Below are 20,744 nucleotides of genomic sequence, written 5' to 3'. Positions count from 1 at the left end.
TTAAATTTCGCCTGTCCTACTTTTCCTGCACAATGCTAACCAGTGTGGCTGAATGGCTGTTGACGTTCAGTGATGACCTTGCACAATGATCTTGTGCAGCTCTGGCCGACAACATCCGGCACCAGATTTCCTAATTTCGGCACAAGCATCACCAGTTTGAACTGGTTGGCTGATGGGAACAGCAAGGGCATTTGCAGGATGGCAACCGTGAAAAGACAAATGCTGTGCACAATGGTGTCATCGCTATTCCCCAACAGCAGTGCTCCACCCATCCCAGCAATGTGCAGGAGTGTAGAATGCTTTATTGCTGTGAGACCTGAATGCCCTTTTCTACACTGGTATTCACAGCTACGATCTGATTGCTTTCACAAGTATTCAACTAAAGTTGGCTTCCACCATCCATGCTGAAGAAGATGGGCTCCAAGATATAGTCCTGTTTCAAGTTGGAATCTAGATTCTTCCAAGTTCTTTGGCTCAGGTTTGTAGGGCTGAAGGGCCTGTTTCTGGGCTGTAAGTTTTCTTTGTTCTTTGTATGACAGTGACCAATTGCAATCTTTCTGGAAGATTTGCCAATGCACAAAGCATTTCAGTTTGCATGCTCAGATATTTTCTGTAGGCTGCATCAATGAATTCCTCATCCATGTCTTCTGCAGCAGTACTCATATATGTGATCTGGTTCGCTGGCATCTTTGGTCTTCTCCCCTGGCAACATGTCCTGCTGCACTACATGTAGCTCTCATCCCATATAATTAATTAAGGTATGCACATTTTCAGTATCTAGGCTTCTGGCTGGGGGTGAGGGAGTGAATGATGGTTTTTCTTCTTCATCACTATTTTCCTGCTTTGCCACCACTACCTAGTCAGATTGCAATTCTTGGACATCTTAGAGGAAAGAGACACATGGCTGGGGCTGTAGTGAGATGTCAGGGTTTGAAAATGAGAATAGATTCAGGAGTAAGAAAAGGTTTCAGCCTCTCCACTGGCCACAGACTCAGTCATGATCACTCCATTGAGTATAATCGACATCTTCTCAAGTCTTTTTTACATTTTCACTGTTGTTCAGATTAAATTAAGGTAACCCTGCACAAATGAGATTCAACCTACATTTTTGATTTCTATACCAGTATGTTAGCAAATTTATAGCATCAGACACAATGGCTGTTTTGTTTTGACTTACTCAGTAACCAAGATATCACATTCCTACTTATTCCCTAATCTCACTATCAGCCAAATTAATGTTTGCATCACTGTTAAAGAGTCATAGAGATGTACAGCATAGAAACAGACCCTTCAGTCCAACCCGTCCATGCCAACCAGATATCCCAACCCAATCTAGTCCCACCTGCCAGCACCCGGCCCATATCCCTCCAAACTCTTCCTATTCAAATACTCATCCAAACGCCTCTTAAATGTTGCAATTGTACCAGCCTCCACCACTTCCTCTGGCAGCTCATTCCATACACGTACCACCCTCTGCATGAAAAAGTTGCCCCTTAGGTCTCTTTTATATCTTTCCCCTCTCACCCTAAACTTATGCCCTCTAGTTCTGGACTCCCCGACCCCAGGGAAAAGACTTTGTCTATTTATCCTGTCCATGCCCCTCATAGTTTTGTAAACCTCTATAAGGTCACCCCTCAGCCTCTGACGCTCCAGGGAAAACAGCCCCAGCCTGTTCAGCCTCTCCCTGTAGCTCAGATCCTCCAACCCTGGCAGCATGCTTGTAAATCTTTTCTGAACCCTTTCAAGTTTCACAACATCTTTCCGATAGGAAGACGACCAGAATTGCACGCAATATTCCAACAGTGGCCTAACCAATGTCCTGTACAGCCGCAACATGATCTCCCAACTCCTTTACTCAATACACTGACCAATAAAGGAAAGCATACCAAACGCCTTCTTCACTATCCTATCTATCTGCGACTCCACTTTCAAGGAGCTATGAACCTGCACTCCAAGGTCTCTTTGTTCAGCAACATTCTCTAGGACCTTCCCATTAAGTGTATAAGTCCTGCTAAGATTTGCTTTCCCAAAATGCAGCACCTCGCATTTATCCGAATTAACCTCCATCTACCACTTCTCAGCCCATTGGCCCATCTGGTCCAGATCCTGTTGTAATCTGAGGTAGCCCTCTTCACTGTCCACAATACCGCCAATTTTGGGGTCATCTGTAAACTTACTAACTGCACCTCTTACGCTCGCATCCAAATCATTTATATAAATTACAAAAAGTAGAGGATCCAGCACCGATCCTTGTGGCACTCCACTATTCACAGGCCCCCAGTCTGAAAAACAACCCTCCACCACCACCCCATCATTTACCTTTGAGCCAGTTCTGTATCCAAATGGCTAGTTCTCCCTGTATTCCATGAGATCTAACCTTGCTAATCAGTCTTCCATGGGAAACCTTGTCGAACGTTTTACTGAAGTCCAAATAGATCACATCCACCGCTCTGCCCTCATCAATCCTCTTTGTTACTTCATCAAAAAACTCAATCAATTTACAAGACATGATGCTCCACACACAAAGCCATGTTGACGATCCCTAATCAGTCCTTGCCTTTCCAAATACATGTACATGTACATCCTGGCCCTCAGGATTCCTCCAACAACTTTCCCACCACCGACATCAGGCTCACTGGTCGAAAGTTCCCTGGCTTGTGGCACCACATTTGCCAACCTCCAGTCTTCTGGCACCTCACCTGTGACTATCGATGATACAAATATCTCAGCAAGAGGCCCAGCAATCACTTCTCTAGCTTCCCACAGAGTTCTAGGGTACACCTGATCAGGTCCTGGGGATTTATTCACCTTATGAGTTTCAAGACATCGAGCACTTGCTCTTCTGTAATTTGGACATTTTGCAAGGTGTCACCATCTATTTCCCTACAGTCTATATCTTCCATGTTCTTTTCCACAGCAAATACTGATGCAAAATACTTGTTTAGTATCTCCCCCATTTTCTACAGCTCCACACAAAGGCCACCTTGCTGATTTTTGAGGGGCCCTATTCTCTCCCTAGTTACCCTTTTGTCCTTAATATATTTGGATTCTCCTTAATTCTATTTGCCAAGGCTATCTCATGTCCCCTTTTGCCCTCCTGATTTCCCTCTTAAGTGTACTCCTACTGCCTTTATACTCTTCTAAGGATTCATTCGATCTATCCTATCTATACCTTACATATGTTTCCTTCTTTGTCTTGACCAAACCCTAATTTCTTTAGTCATCCAGCATTCCCTATACCTACCAGCCTTCCCTTTCACCCTAACAGGAATATACTTTCTTTGGATTCTTGTTATCACATTTCTGAAGGCTTCCCATTTTCCAGCCGTAAGGATTTACCTGCGAATATCTGCTCCAAATCAGCTTTCAAAAGTTATTGCCTCATACCATCAAAATTGGCTTTTCTCAGATTTAGAACTTCACCTTTTAGATCTGGTCTATCCTTTTCCATCACTATTTAAAAACTAGTAGAATAATGGTCGCTGGCCCCAAAGTGCTCCCCCACTGACACCTCAGTCACCTGCCCTGCCTTATTTCCCAAGAGTAGGTCAAGTTTTGCACCTTCTCTAGTAGGTACATCCACATATGAATCAGAAAATTTTCTTATACACACTTAACAAATTCTTCTCCATTTAAACCCTTAACACTATGGCAGTCCCAGTCAATGTTGAAAAGTTAAAATCCCCTACCATAACTATTCTATTATTCTTACAGATAGCGGAGTTCTCCTTACAAATTTGTTTCTCAATTTCCTTCTGACTGTTAGGGGTTCTAAAATACAATCCCAATAAGGTGATCATCCCTTTCTTATTTCTCAGTTCCATCCAAATAACTTCCTTGGGTGTATTTCCAGGAATATCCTCCCTCAGCACAGTTGTAATGCTAGCCCTGATCAAAAATGCCACTCCCCCTACTCTCTTGCCTTCCTTTCTATCCTTCCTGTAGCACTTGTATCCTGGAACATTAAGCTGCCAGTCCTGCCCCATCCCTGAGCCACGTTTCTGTAGTTGCTGTGATATCCCAGTCCCATGTTCCTAACCATGCCCTGAGTTCATCTGCCTTCCCTGTTAGGCCCCTTGCATTGAAATAAACGCAGTTTAATTTATTAGTCGTACCTTGTTCCTGCCTGCCCTGACTGTTTTACTCTCTTCTGTTCTCAATTGTATCAGTCTCTGATTGACCTCTTTTCTCACTATCTCCCTGGGCTCCCCCCCACCTTACTAGTTTAAATCCTCCTGAGCAGCTCCAGCAAATTTCCCAGCCAATATATTAGTCCCCTTCCAATTTAGGTGCAAACTGTCCTTCTTGTACAGGTTACTTCTACCCCAAAAGAGATTGCAATGATCCAAAAATGTGAATCCATCTCCCATACACCAGCTCCTCAGCCATGCATTTATCTACTCTATCCTCCTATTCCTGCCCTCACTCGCTTGCAGCACCGGGAGTAATCCAGATATTACTATTCTTGAGGACTTCCTTTCAGAATCTCAACCTTTTCCCTTCCTATGTCATCGGTTCTAATGTGGACAATGACCTCTTGCTGGCCCCTCTCTCCATGAGAACATTCTGCACCCTCTCTGAGGCATCCTTGATCCTGGCACCAGGGAAGCAACACAACATTCCACTTTTTCGCTGCTGGCCACAGAAACGTCTGTGTATACCTCGGACTAGAGAATCCCCTAAGACAATTGATAGCTTGGAACCCGACGTACCCCTCATTGCATTTGAGCCAGTCTCAATACCAGAAACTTGGTTGTTCATGCTATGTTCCCCAGAGAATCCATCCCACCCCTACATTTTCCAAAACAGCCTACTTGTTGAAATGGGTATAGCCACAAAAGACTCCTGCACAACCAGCTACCTCTCATACATTTCCGGGAGTTAACCCACCTATGTGACTGTATATGAGAATTTCCCCCCTTTCGATAACTGCCATCCGAAACATGTTCTTTCTCTCCACAGATGCAGACAGACCCGCTGAGTTTCTCCAGCATTTTGTTTTTGTTTCAGATTTCCAGCATCAGCAGTTTTTTTTTTAAGTTTATTTTTTCTCTTCAATGCTCTAGCAAATAGCTCATTATTTGAATTCTACACAGGTTTAATTTGCTCCCAGCATGCATCGGGATCCAGGAATGAAGAATGATGAAAAATGAAGTGCAGCCACCTTATACTATGATCCCCACACATCTGACATAGGCAGAATGTAGTGTACACAGAACAGAACTTTCGAATGAGTTATATGTGACGGCTGTAGCTATGTGCTTCAGCAAGCATTCATCCTCAACCTTCAAAATCTCACATGATCTGAAAAATCTACAGTGAGACCTTGTTTTTAGTTCATTTAAAATCTGTCTGAAGAAGGAACTTAAAAAATTGAAAACAAATGGAGAAACAACACGTGCCAATTTTCAGCAGTCCACTTGGCAAAAACAACCAGATTTAAAAAAAAACATGCAGCCAAACTAAAGCATGTTTAAGTCTGATCTCATACAAGAATGAAATTTCAATTGAAAACCCAGGACTAATTTACTGAAACCCAAACCAGCCATGGAACAGATTCAGAACATTAATTGCTGGGGCGCCTCTCATAAAAATATTTTTCTTGCTGTGACCTTAAACAAATCATTCCTTTTTCTTTGAGAGTTTATTGCTAAACAAGTTTCTAATGACAAGGATTGAAATAAAATCTTTTTGAATGAAAGGAAATGTGTTGGTTGAATTTTGCCCTGATTTGGAAGGATATTGCTGACAACTGGTCATTGTACATATTATGTTAGAACTTACTCCACTTACAGAATGGGAGTGGTGGAGGTGCCTTGCATATGAGATTTCAGCAGAATTGGATACATATTTGAAAGTGATGAATTTAGAAGATTTCAGAAGTAGAGCTGGGGAAGATGGGACCTGTACATGAATGACGGGTTTCATCTGAACTGGAGGGGCACAAATGTCCTGGGTGGGAGATTTGTTCATGTGGTTCGGGAGGATTTAAACTAGTTTGGCAAGTGGGTGGGATCCAGAGCTACATATCCGAGAGGGGGACAGTTGTAGATAGGGCAGTGACAGGATGAGGTGAATCTATCGGGAAGGTTTTTCACGTGATGAAATAAAGGGATTGGTTAAAGTGTGTCTGCTTTAATGCACAGAGTGTCAGAAATAAGAGTGAAGAACTGAGAGCATGGATCAGTACTTGGGACTATGATGTTGTAGCCATAACAGAGATGTGGGTTTCACAGGGGCGGGAATGGTTGCTAGATGTTCCAGGATTTAGAACGTTTAAGAAGGACAGGAAGGGTGGAAAAAGAGGAGGGGGTATAGAATTGCTCATCAGAGAGTGCATCGTAACTATAGAAACAAAGGTTGTCGAAGAAGGTTTGTCTACTGAGTCAGTATGGGTGGAAGTTAGGAACAGCAAGGGAGCAGCCACCTCATTGGGGGTTTTCTACAGACCCCTAATAGCAGTAGAGAGATTGAAGGTGTCATATGCCAGCAGATTTTGGAAAAATGCAAACGTTGCAGGGTTGTTGTTATGGGTGACTTCAACTTTCCCAATATTGACTGGAACTCCTTTGTGCAGATGGTTTGGATGGAGCCATTTTTGTCAGGTGTGTTCAGGAGGGTTTCCTTACTCAGTATGTAGACAGGCCAACCAGGGGAGAGGCCATTTTGAATTTGGTGCTTGGCAATGAGTCAGGACATGTATCAGATCTCATGATGGGAGAACACTTTGGTGACAGTGACCACAACTGCCTCACATTTACCATAGCCTTGGAGAGGGAAAGGAGCAGTTACAAAGGGAAGACATTTAATTGGGGAAAAGGAAATTATGATACTATCAGACAGGAATTGGGAGCAATTGTTCCACAGAAAGGGCACAACAGACATATAGAGACTGTTTAAGGAGCAGTTGTTACAAGTGATGCACAAATTTGTTCCTCTGAGACATGCAAGGAAGGGCAAGATTAAGGAGCCTTGGATGACGAGAACAGAGGAGCTTCTCATTTAAAGAAAGAAGGCAGCTTACATAAGGTAGAGAAAGCAAAGATCTAGCACAGCTTTAGAGGATTACAAACTTACTAGAAAGGAGCTCAGAAGAGGAGAGCCAGGAGGGAACATGAAAAAGGCTTGTCAGGAAGGATTAGGGAGAACCCAAAGGCATTTTACTCAGATGTGAGGAATAAGAGAATGATCAGGGAGAAGTAGGGCCAGTCAGGGATAGTGTAGGGAACTTGTGCGTGGTGTCCGAGCAGATAGGGGAAGCCCTAAATGAGTTTTTGCTTCGGTTTTCACTAAGCAAAGGGACCTTGCTGTGAATGAGAACTTTGAGGAGCTGGGAAACAGGCTTGAACAGATCAAAATTGATGAAGTTGATGTGCTGGAAATTTTGGTAAACTTTAAGATTGATATATCCCCAGGATCAGACCAGATTTATCCTAGGTTGCTCAGCTGCTGGGGAAGATCTTTGCTTCATCACTTTCCACAGAAGTCGTACCAGAGGATTGCAGGGAGGCAACTGTTGTTCCTCTTTTCAAGAAGGGTAATAGGGAAGTCCATGGCAATTACAGACCAGTCAGTCTTAATTCTGTGGTCAGCAAGGTTTTGGAAAGAATTCTGAGGGATAAGATTTATGACTATTTGGAAAAGCATAACGTGATTAAAGGCAGTCAAGCACGACTTTAAGAGGCGCAGGTCATGCCTCAGAAATCTTATTGAGTTATTTGAGGAGGTTACGAGACAGGTCGACGAAGGATGTGGTGTATGTAGACTTCAGCAAGTCATTTGATAAGGTTCCCCATGGTAGGCTCATTCATAAAGTCAGGAGGCATTGGATACAGGGAGATTTGGCTGTTTGGATTCAGAATTGGTTGGCTGACAGAAGGCAGAGTGCAGTTGCAGATGGAAAGTATTCTGCCTGGAGGTCAGTGGTGAGTGGTATCCTGCAGGGCTCTGTTCTTGGGCCTCTGCTCTTTGTAGTTTTTATAAATGAGGTTGAGGGTGGGTTAGTAAACTTGCAGATTACACAAATATTGGAGGTGCCGTTGATAGTATTGAGGGCTATTGTAGGCTGCAGTGCGACATAAACAGGATGCAGAGCTGGACTGAGAAATGGCAGATGGAGTTCAACCTGGATAAATGCAAAGTGATGTATTTTGGAAGGTCGAACTTGAATGCTGAATATAGGATAAAAGATAGGATTCTTGGCAGTGTGAAGGAACAGACGAATCTTGGTGTTCAAGTGCATAGATCCCTCAAAGTTGCCGCCCAAGTGGAGAGGGTTGTAAAGAAAGCATATGGTGTTTTGGCTTTCATTAACTGGGTTTTTCTGCAGCTCTACAAGACCCTGGTGAGACCAAACTTGGAATATTGTGTCCAGTTCTGGTCGCCCTATTAAAGTAAAGGTACGGAAACTTTGGAGAGGGTGCAAAGGTTTACCAGGATGCTGCCTGGGCTGGAGGGCTTGTCTTACAAAGAGAGTTTGATTAAGCTCTGACCTTTCTGTCTGGAGAGAAAGAGGAAGAGAGGTGACCTGATCGAGGTATACAAGGTAATAAGAGACATGGATAGAGTCAATAGCCAGAGACTTATCCCAGGGCAGGATTGACTGGCACAAGGGGTCATAGTTTTAAGATATTAGGAGGAAGGTATAGAGGAGATGTCAGAGGTAGGCTCTTTACGCAGAGAGTTGTGAATGCATGGAATGCGTTGCCAGTGGTGGTAGTGGAAACAGAGTCATTAAGGACATTTAAATGACTGCTGGACATGTACATGGTCAGCAGTGAATTGAGGGGTGCATAGGTTAGGTTATTTCATTTTACATTAAGATTAATCCTCGGCACAACATCATAGGCTGAAGGGCCTGTTCTGTGCTGTACTTTTCTATGTTCTATTGGGACTAGCTGGGTGCTCCTTTAGGAGCTGGGTACAATGGGTAGTAGGGCATCCTTCAATACTGTGAAATTGAATGATTCTACAATTCTAATTCCTGAGTCATGTTTGAGCTGCACTCAACCAACCAAGTACAGAGTATTTCATCATAATCCTGTCAGCATATTTGAGGGAACTTGGAACTAAACTAGACACCTCTCCAAATACGGTTGAAACTCCTCACTATGAACCTGTGAAACAAACAGTAATTGAATTACTTAATTCAGCACCATTGGTCTCAATTAATGTTAATTTTTTTACACATTGAGAACCAAAATTATGAAAATTCTTACCACAGTTATTGGAGTCCAGAACTAAACTGCATAGGTTTAGGGTGACAGGGGAAAGGTTTAAAAGAAACCCAAGGTGCAATGTTTTCACGCAGAGCATGGTGCATGCATGGAATTAACTGCCAGAGGAAGTGGTAGAGGCTGATAAAATTACAGCATTTAAAAGACATCAGGATGGTTATATGAATACCAAGGATTTAGATGGATCTGGGCCAAGTGCTGGCAAATAGGACTGGATTAATCTCTGATATCTGGTCAGCGTGGAGGAGTTGGACCAAAGGGTCTGTTTCCATGCTGTATGTCTCTGACTCTTAATTGGCAATTGTTTCAAGTCTTTTTCATCTGATGTATTTGAACATTCGTTAGAACAGATGTTTTCATCACAACTGGTAAATTGTATTAAACATAGGAATGCAAAGTCAGTCATAAATTTACCATGCCTGACAATCATGTATTTATTGTTCATTCAGTTCACAAATTGCCTAAGTTGGCTGATAGATGGGCTTCTTAGCCAGAGGACATTGATGTTTCCATCCCAGAAAATAAGCACTGGTTCCATTTCAGCAGTTTCTTCATGTTAGTGCCTTGTCCTGAGGAAGAGGTGTTCCTGCACTCCAGAGTATTGGAACATTATGGAGTAAATATGCATTTAATATTACTTTGCCTCAGATTCTGCCCCAAGAAAAAAATGTACTGTGGCACAGTGGCTCAGTGGTTAGCATGCTGCCTCACAGCGCCAAGGACCCGGGTTCAATTCCCGCCTCAGGCAACTTTGTGTGGAGTTTGCATATTCTCCCCGTGTCTGCGTGGGTTTCCTCTGGGGCTCCGGTTTCCTCCCACTGTCCAAAGACATGCAGGTTAGGTGAATTGGCCATGCTAAATTGCCTGTAGTGTTAGGTACATTAGTCAGGGGTGATTGTGGGGGAATGGGTCTGGGTGGGTTGCTCTTCAGAGGGTTGGTGTGGATTTGTTGGGCTGAAGGGCCTGTTTCCACACTGTAGGGAATTTAATCATATTCCTTTTTAACTGTTACAGAACACGGACACTCCAACTCTTTTGGATCTATGAACAAATTATTTCACCTGCTTACATACAGTTATAAAGTACAGGTATAAAACGTGATCCACATGCTAACAGATGACCCAGAAGTGACTCGGATAGTGATATGTATCACCTCTCGGTACCTCCTGCGCAGTTCAAGTGGCACCCTTTGCACTGAAGGGTTTTGATGTGAACTTCTCCATGTTCTCTGTACTCGGTCATGACATCAAACAGTTGCATCATCTTATACGACCCACTAATTACAAAACTGGATCATGTAGATTCATTCAATGTGTTTGCCCTCATCTTGTAATTCCAGGCAATATTGTCACCTGTACATTGAGATAGTGGTCTCAGGCTGTGGTTATGTTGACAAGCACTGTCCCTGAAGCGGATGGTTCCTAATCAGTAAGGAAGGCTATTTAACTCCTTTTGTACTGTAACACACCTTCATTTTTATCTGCCTACGGTAGGTTCTCAAATACAGCTCTCTAGTGTGCAGTATCCAAGACCTCTCTTTATATGCTAATTCAGCTTGGAGTCTTTTCTTTTTCTGATGTTACAGTCATGTGCTCAGCTTCTTCATGATTTACATGCCTCTCATTATACTACAATTTTCAATTATCAATGAATATGGTTCAGCTAGAAGAGGGACCCAGCATGAGCAATCGAAGGACCAGATAAACATCTTGTAGTTGAAATAATTTGGAAGAAATTGCATATGACAATCTCTGCAAGTACTGCGACGTGTATGTGATGAGCTCCTGGATTTGGAAAGAAGTATTGCTACATCTCACAAAAAGGGCACATGATTTTGCAATCTGTTCACACTTAGGTTGCAATGGGATCAGCAGTTGCAGTGTCTCTGAATTTTGAGCATGGCATGAGATAGAGTAGAGGCCACTGAGAGAATAAGTTCAGCATGAAGCCTTCTAAGTTGGAGTCAGAATCTTCTATGACATTTGCAGGATGCTGCTTAGCATCCAACCAAGGCATCCACAGTCGTTGTATATCTTCTCCTATGTTCCACCTCAGTGAGATCGTCATCAGCTCTGTACCAGAATTCACCCACAACCTTGCTCTGCATTGACCTGTTAAATGAATACCCTTGCCCCTGGGTGTGGCTTAAAGCCCTGCACTCCTAGCGAATCATTGCATGCTAGCCTACTTCTATACTAGTCTTTAAAGTAGATATCTGTATCAGTATCTAACTTTTCTCTGTGATGATCAGTTCAAATGAAGGGGGTCTCTTCAAAGTTGTATTCGTGCTCACTCTCTTTCATTCTTGGTATGCTGGACTGAAAACGCAGCTTCTGATCTTGGCTGTCCAAACTCAGGAAATTTGAAAAGGGAATATTAGTGTGAAAGAACAGCAGTTTGTTCACCATGCCACATAGCAAGGTAGGGTGAGTGCAGAGTTGAGAAGGAACACAAGGCAATAACATCCTGTTATCCTTAATGATTAGACTCCCTACAGCATGGAAACAGGCCCTTTGGTCCAACAAGTCCACACCGACCCTCCAAAGAATAAATCTAGTCCCCTACCCTAGTATTTACCCCCTGACTAATGCACCTAACACTATGGGCAATTTAGCATAGCCAATTCACCTGACCTGCACATCTTTGGTTTGTGGGAGGAAACCAGAGCACCTGGAAGAAACCCACGAGACACAGGGAGAATGTGCAAACTCCACACAGACAGTCGCCCAAGGCAGGAATCAAACCCGGGCCCCTGGTGCTGTGAGGCAACAGTGCTAACCACTGAGCCACCGTGCCACCCTGCATCCTGCTAATGTTCTCAGGTACCACAGACTCTGCTCCAGGCAGCTCGATCTAAATGGTAGGTCTGATTGCCATGTAGTGCTACTGGATGAATAATGGGGGTGTGGTGCTTTGACGAACCTGAGAGGTTGGTGGAGCTGTGGGTAGGAGATGTCATGTAAAGATACATTTATTGGCTTTGACTACCTATCTGAGGTTACTGAGCCTTCTGAAGCACGAAATGCTTCTGGATCTTCAATCAGACTCCAGGAATTAATCTTTCTGGCTACTGACTCCCTTTTCCTTAAGGTGGTGGTTTGTGAAGGCTTCCTGGCCACTCACGAAAATGACATCATTCTTCCTGCTTGGACTCTATGACTAAGTGCTGCACCTGTGACCCTAGGAGGCGTCACTCTCTCGCTTAGGTGTTTAACATGTACATTTGCAACATGTAGCCAGTGTCTGTACACACAATTAGCAGGACTCCCTTGCATTGAATACTCCTTTCAGAGGGTAGACTGTCTGCTCCATGTTATCTCTGCAATGCTGCTTGCCCGCCAACTGAGCTTTTAGGCAGCTTGCAGCATATGCCATGCTTGGCACAATGACACTATTGGGTAAGTGAGGAGGCAGCATCAAGTTTGCATGCAGCCTTCTTCCAAAGTAACAATTGTGGCTAATTCAAGCATTGTCACTTTTCACATCAATTAACATCAACCTGGCCAAAGAAACACTGGCATCACTACTAGGAGAACCAGAACCACCAAGACCACAAACCACAGACAGCACCAACTTCATCAGCAAAGACAACATCCTCAAGCTCGTGGATCTGTGCCTCACCACCCACTTCACATTCAATCACAAAACCTACAAACAAGTCAACAGAACACCTATGGGATCACCAATATCAGGGCTCACAGCAGAAGCAGTAATGCAGAAACTTGAACAAGCTGCCCTCCCATCGATCCAACCCAAACTTTGGGTCCGCTACATGGATGACACCTTCATCATCACAAAACGGAACAAATTAGAGGAAACATTAAACACCAACAATATCCTGACAGGCACAAAGTTCACAAAAGAGGTGGAGAACAACAACAGACTCCCATTCCTAGACGTGACTGTTGAAAGTACAGTCAATGGAGAGCTTCAAACCAGCGTCTACAGAAAAACAATACACACTGACCAAATCACCCCAACACCCACAAACAGAGCTGCATTAAGTCATTATTTCAATGATTTCAAAGAACTACAAAAAGCAGAAAAAATAGATCTATACGTTTTCAAGAAAAACAGGTACCCAATAAACAATCCGTCGATTCCTCAGAAACAAACACAAACAAGTAGACACATGCAACCAAAAACTATAGCCACATTACCTTACATCAAAGGCATATCAGAAATGACTTCCAGACTACTCAAGACACCTTGGCATCATGGTAGTCCCATGAACCTACCAAAACACTTAAACAATGACTAATGAAATTAAAGGATCCATTAGATACCACCAGCAAAACTCACGTCATTTACAAGATACCATGCCCAGAACTGTAAAAAATACTACATTGGACAAACTAGCAAGAAACTTGCCATCAGGATACATGAACACCAACTGGCCACCAAAAGACATGAGCCATCTCATTGATTTCCATACATACAGACAAAGAAGGACACCAGTTTGATTGGGACAACACACACATCCTCAGGCAGGCAAAGAGAATTCTTAGAGGCATGGCAGTCTAGCCAGAACTCCATCAATAAACACATTGATTTAGATCCTATCTACCGACCCTTGAAAAAAAAACCAAAAATGACATCACCCACCTTAAGAAATCAGATAGAGAGGTGGGACCACCAGCGCTTCACCAGAAAGTCTCACTGATGAGGTTACCTAGTATGGTGATGAAACGTCTGAAAACAAACCTTCAAGCTCAGCGAGCGAACTTACAGACTTATTGCCACTCCATACCCAGCAAAGCAAAATGGCTCAATTTTCAGTCCTGAGCCCCTAACAAAAAGTGTGGTGAATAGGATGCCGAATCACTTTTTACATCAAAAGCAAGACTCATTTTACGGCTACCTGGTATTTGGCTTGTTCATTTATAGTTTGGCTCACTAAAATGTCAATCCAACTCAATTCACAACAGCACAAGGACCTCTCGGAAAATCATTGCTGGAGTTTATGGATGCATTACCATTCCAATGTTTTCATTGTAACTCATCAACCTATTTGCTTTTATTGTCCTGAGGTTCCAAAAAATCCAAAGGGATTTCATTAGTAACTGAAATTATATTGTGCTTCTATTAATGAGGTAGCGGCTGGCTTTGAATGATCAAACAGGTACATTTGGAAATATTTTGTTACATGCTAATATAATTATGAATGAAAGGTATGTCATCCAAATCTGCGGTGAGTAACAGCTGTTCGGATTTGAGACACCTTGATGATCTTTGCATTCTAAGTTTGAACATTAAAGGCTGCCTCGGAATGTATGCAAGTGAACGTTGTTCCAATTCATCTGTTCACCATCAGTTCACAGAGATAGTGCGGAGATTCTGTAACTTTGAAAAGTCCTGTGTATTGGTGTATCATGTACACTATTTTCTTATCCACTTTTTGCAGGATCAAAATAACTCTGAGACTTCTGTTCACTCTATGAGTATGACCTTTAGCTTTTGTTTCAAATTCTCCATCCCACTCCTACTCTGACCTCACGGTTTTTGTTGTACTATGCTATGGTGATCCAGTGAAACTCAGAATACGGCAAAGGAACATGTCCTCAATTTTTGATTAGCATTTTATAACTTTATAAACTCAACACTGAGTTCAATAATTTCAGACCATAACCTTTCCCCCAATCTATTTGGACAGTAGCTGTTGTCATCTTGTTTATTTATTTGAGCCTCTGGGACACAATGGAGAGTGCATTGGACTTATACAGAGTTGGTGAAGTGGCCAAAAGTTGTGGGTTCGAGTCAAGATTTTCAGAGTGGCACAGTGACTCAGTGTTTAACACTGCTGCCTCACAGCTCCATTGTCCCAGGTTTGATTCCAGGCACAGAAGACTGCCCGTTTGGTGTTTGCACATTCTCCCTGTGCCTGAATGGGTTTCCTTCGGGTGCTCTGGTTTCCTCCCACAGTCCAAAGATGTGTGAGTTAGGTGGATTGGTCATGCTAAATTGCCCATAGTGTCAAGGGATGTGAAGGTTTGGTGAGCCATCCAAAATGCAGGCTTATGGGGTTTTGGGGTATGGGAGGGGCCTGGGTGGGGCTCTTCAGCGTGTCAGTGTGAACTTGATGGACCGAATGGCCTGCATCCACACTGATGATTCTGATACCTCATCTAGACCCACCTTTTCTTTCTTTACTGTCCCATTCTCTTCCCATTGGCCTTGCACTATCATCTATTTTGTCAGTTAATCTCTCCTGCCTTCTCTCCTAATACAGACCTTTCCTTTTGTTAATTTCTCTTTCAACCCATTACCTGCTTCGGTAGTGCATCATCTCTAACTTCTTCTCGTTTTGATGTAGGTTCAAGGACCAAAAATGGTAATTTTGTTTTTAATCTCCACAGATGCTGTGTGCCCTACTCAGCAATTCCAGTATTCTCTGACCTTATTTCTAATTCTGCAAGCTAGTATCTATCAGAATACTTATTCAACCACTTTTCAAAGTGTAGGAGATAGTTTGGAAAGTCAAGCAAGCTGAATGCAATAGTAAAGTTTCCTATTACACCCCTAGGCTAGCTATTATTATGTTACGCATGCAAAGTCACACTCTAAACCTTGTGACATAAATCAACCTACAATCTATAAAGGGAAAAAAGGGAGGAATTGTTTTAAACATGCAGTCAACAAGGGGCAATTCAGAACTTCTATTCTTAAGCAACTTATTTAAAAACTAGATAAAAAATACTTAAACATGCTTTACACAGTAGAAAACTTTTGATCAAGTTAATATACACACACTAGTCAGTGCACTACAAACACAACACTCCAGGCAGTATGGGATACCTCATAATCTAAGGAGCTGCTGGGAGAGTTGGAAAGCTCTTTGGCTAGCTGCAGTGCTTCTATCCTCATGGCTGCATACACTAGCTCTTCCTGGCATTGAATTGGCAGGAAACAATCCACAGAAAAGCAGTATTGGAAAAAAATAAGTGTAAGACTTTGACTGTGATCAAACGTTGGACAACAAACAGAAATGGACATGAAAATGAATGCAAACACAAACAGCGGTAATGGAGCAGGAAATGATTTTCGGTACAAACCTGTAACTTGTACGCAAATGCTGAAGGGTTCTTTTCAGCTGTGTCAGGCTGTAGATAGTCAAGTTCGTCATCTGTGTGTCCTATAATCCTACTTAACAAGGCATCTGCAGAGGCAACTGGTTCCTCAGGAGTTGCCTGCGCAGAAGGGTAGTGAAGGTGCAATAATTCAGGACTAAGGCAACTTAGTAACCTAATCTTGTAAACATATTTTAACATACGTGAATTGTGATTAAGTTAATACATGACACTTTTTAAAATCCTGTGACTAAATTAGCTTTTCTAAATGTTACTGTACTTAATGGCATTGTTATCAATGCAGCAAAACAGATAGCAACCAAGCCTAATGAAAATAGAAAACTAAACTGCAAAACCTGACTTTATATTCATATGTCATCAATGCTCTACTCTGAACTACTGCTTCACTGGTTTGATGTAGCTACCCAAAAAGTTTCAAAGTAGTAGTGATCCAAAATTACCCTTTACATTTACAGCCCATTTATATTTTCTGGTGTTAAACATGAATTTGTCAACTATAAGAAATAAAATATATAACTGATGTTTCCACTGTCAAGATTAATAAGCCAAAACATACTGGAAAAAAATAACAAGCTCTGAACAATGCACACTGATAGTAATGTACAAGTTGGCCGCCAATTCAGCAGATTAAGAGATATCATGTAAATTGTGAATCTCTAGAATTTGTTTTATGCTTGTTATCTCTGCTTGTTATTTTCTGCCACTTTGCCATTTGCTTCACATAAATTGTATTTCTTTTTCAATTCCCCCTGTTGTTGTGAACTTGATGGATTTGTACTTTAATCAATGTGTCACTCATTAAACATAATACAGAGATTAAAATCTGCTAATTAAAAATACCAGAAGCTTTGTAATGATGTGATAATTAAAGTAGTTCCAATCAATTTCTTGCACCCAAACACTGAACAGTTTAAACAGTGATGACTCTTTCCTTAAAGTGGTAAATTGGTCTTTGATAGTTAAGATGTTATATTTTTGATATTTTCCTTATGACCCCTTCCGTCTGTTTTCTCTCAGTGTTAACTGAGTCTTTCTTTCCCTTCCACCCTTTCTTTCTCTGGACCTGATTTGAATCTTGTTCACACACCTTAATTCTCAAAATTTCAGCCATCTTAGCTGTTCAACAGTTTCATTCTCAAAGCCTACGTCTCATTTGGTAAGGAGATACACTATTCTTGAGGTTCCAAATATCTCACTGCCTTAGCCACTCTATATCACAGTTTGCTATTCCAGCAAGAGCCATAAAATATTTTTTTACTTGAAAAGAGTAAAAGGAATCTAGCTAAATCAACATTGGTGTATTGTTGTCCAAAATGGTGTAGCATAACTCTTTTACACAGCACCCTGGTTGGCATACCAGGAACCATATTTAATATCTATGATTCACCCTGCTATACAGTCAGAAAAGATATTACAGGTGATCCTTAGAGGCAAGAATGCAGCAAAGCACACGAGGCTTCAACATACCAAGTTCAATCTGAAAACAATGTTGTATAAATGCTTGTGATTTTAACATCAACGCAAAAGAAGATAGTCACAGCACTAAAATCAAAATCATTTTCACCAGTCAAAATTACTTTGTCAGAATGAATTAGTCTGCTATACAAAACATCACATTGTGACATAATTTATTTGATTCTCAAATAAAATGTGCATGTTGGAAAAAAAAGTTGCACATTTAAACATTCTATTGCAACATATTACTTTTATATTTCACACAGAAGGGAAAATTTGTTTTTGCAGCAGTGAACAAAAGATACCACAGATTTGCCACTGCTACACTGAGGGACAAGTGATTTGATTAAATTAATCTTTTTGTTGGTGCAATTAGGTTTTGCAACAAGTTACAATGCAAGTGGTTTACTGTACTTATGTACACAAGTTACAACTTTCTGTAAATTTATACCTAAGAAAAATGTGATTTCAGCATTCTTGGGATTGTACCTTGCTTTTATTCTTTAAAAACTGAAAGGTACAGTAACTGAGATTTATTTGAAGACTTCTGGATTTCTGCATTATTTAGGGAGCAACAGAAACAAATACTGATGATTCTGCAGTCATTGCCATTCTAAAACCTGGGTCATTATATCCAGCATGTAAATTGTTTTTTATGTCTACACGTATTCTGAAATCAAGTCTTTAAATGTCTGTAATACAATATCACTAATTGATAATGTACACAATACTTGTAATTTGAATGTTTTTAGATCACTCAGTAGGTTCTACAGAAACCTATTTTAAGCATTTGTTAAACCTGTTTTAATTAGTGAGCCAGAATGTGAATCTTGTTACCCCCATTGTGCTATTGAGGAAAAGAACATCGATGCATTTATGATGAAACAAAAACAAAAGCCAGGACTGATGAAAGGTCACTGGACTACAAATTTTAACTCTGTTTTTCTTTCTACAGATGCTGCCAGACCTGCTGAGCTTCTCTAGCACTTTCTGTTTTTATTTCCAGTATCTGCAGTTCTTTTTTATTTTGATATTTATTGTGATGGGCTTGGATGAAACAGTGTGGTAGGGAGGCTTGTGTGGAGCATAAACATCAACATAAACATGTGGACTGCTCTTGTGGCACAGTGGTAGTGTTCCTACCTCTGAGCCAGGACGCCTAATTTCAAGTCCCATCTGCTCCAGAGGTAAGTCAACACATTGGAACAGGTTGATTACAAAGTATTTAGAAATCTGGACTGAACAGCACATTTTGGCACGATCATTAAAATCAATGCAATTTTCTGATTGCTAAAAGTTAAATATCACTCAGCATAAAATGACAAATTGTTTAAGGTTCACAACTATTCTACAAACTCCACTAAATCCTGAAGCACCAATGTCAGTCACTGTTTGCTTTAAGGTCTATATTCTAGTATTTTACACCAAACTAGTATTTAAACTGAAACCTCAAATCAAGAACAGCTTTAAAGATCGCAAAGCCTCAACTAGAATGAAGACGAGAAAATGAGTTACAATAAAATGCAGTTTGGATCAAAGTTTTTGGTTCTCAACGTTGATCGGCACTCTCAAAAGTTACGTAATAAATAATGTTAATTCTTTGCTTCTAAACCCTCCTGAAATAGAGTTAAAATCACCTTGTGAAAAACAAGTCTACATCACAGTTCAGTACCAGTGCACTAGTACACAGATGACAACTTATCATTCACTCAAGAATTAAATGTGAAGTTTTATTCAATGGTATCATCATGAGTACCAAGACAGGAGCAAGGCTTTACTGTTTACTGCTCATTACTTTACTGTCATTATCTAATTCTATTTAATTTAAATTACCACAAATGATTTGATGTATTGAAAGCATTACTCACCAGGTCTGATTTTACTGGAGATGAGTTCAGGGAATCTTTGTCTTTCACTTTATCAGATGACTGTAAATGTGCCTCTTGGCTAGCAGCCAAAGGTCGTGTGATGGAAAGTTTATTTGCAGCAGAAGGCAAACCATCATCTACATCATCTAAACTTGAGCTGAAAAATAATTTGTACTCATTCAGACGGTCATCATTACTTATACAAATTAACATTTTAAATCAGATTTTAACTGGATCAGTATCTGTAATGGACAAGCGATATGAAATAACAACAGAGCATGACAAAGAGCAGAAGCTGCAGCTTATAGACAGCATTAAGAAATCCTAGGAGAAAGTGAGGACTGCAGATGCTGGAGATCAGAGCTTAAAAATGTGTTGCTGGAAAAGTGCAGCAGGTCAGGCAGCATCAAAGGAACAGGAGAATTGATGTTTGGGGCATAAGCCTAGGGCTTGTGCTCGAAACGTCGATTCTCCTGTTCCTTTGATGCTGCCTGACCTGCTGCGCTTTTCCAGCAACACATTTTTAAGCATTAAGAAATCCCTCAACCAACAGATTAAAACTTTGCAGTCCTGCAACATCAAGTCTGATTAGTCTAAGATCACTGAACAGGAGATTCCAAGATCACCCTCATCCTTACTGATGTCAGAGGCTTACATGAGATTGCAAAAGGGAGGCTTGTGTGAAGCAGAAACATTTTGCAACCATCTTCAGCCGGAATTGTTGATTGGATCATTTATTTTAATCTTCTCTAGAGCTCTTCAATCTTCAGCCAATTCAGCATACCCTTAGAAGAGCCAAGAAATAGTATTGTGTACTTCATATAGCAAAGGCTATTTGTTATAACAACATTGCATGCAGTGCTGAAGACTTGTATTTCAGAACCAGCTGCAACTCTAGCCAAGCTGTTCCAGTACAGCCATTAACAGTGACATCTATCCAACAAGACAGAAAGCTAACCAGCTGATTCCTTTATATAAAAAAAAACAGGGCAAATCAGATCTGGTCAAATACAAATCCATCTACTGTCAATGTGGTGGAAGGTGTTGTTGGCAGTGCCATTAACTGGCATTTAATTATCAATAACCTGTTCACCAAT

The 20,744-nt window shown here is 41.3% G+C and overlaps 1 protein-coding gene across 11 annotated transcripts in view; it reads right to left on the bottom strand.

Moving 5' to 3' along the window:
• The window catches only part of LOC122547955 (uncharacterized), a 281,415-nt gene that overhangs the window by 33,972 nt on the left and 226,699 nt on the right, over positions 1-20,744 (bottom strand). For 8 of the 11 annotated variants that reach the window (XM_087998904.1, XM_087998907.1, XM_087998903.1 and 5 more), the window contains 3 exons: positions 19,648-19,804; positions 16,289-16,423; positions 16,032-16,121 (listed from right to left, as the gene is read on the bottom strand). In XM_087998904.1, the coding sequence (XP_087855030.1) occupies positions 16,032-16,121; positions 16,289-16,423; positions 19,648-19,804 (382 nt within the window). The remainder of the gene's footprint in view (positions 1-16,031; positions 16,122-16,288; positions 16,424-19,647; positions 19,805-20,744) is intronic. The other 3 variants (XM_087998909.1, XM_087998911.1, XM_087998913.1) reach the window with 2 other exon arrangements.

This window comes from Chiloscyllium plagiosum, unplaced genomic scaffold (genome assembly GCF_037043375.1).
Source record: "Chiloscyllium plagiosum isolate Xiang-an unplaced genomic scaffold, Cpla_swu_hap1 HiC_scaffold_22, whole genome shotgun sequence".
NCBI lineage: Eukaryota > Metazoa > Chordata > Chondrichthyes > Orectolobiformes > Hemiscylliidae > Chiloscyllium > Chiloscyllium plagiosum.
This window is presented reverse-complemented; position numbering and strand designations above follow the sequence as displayed.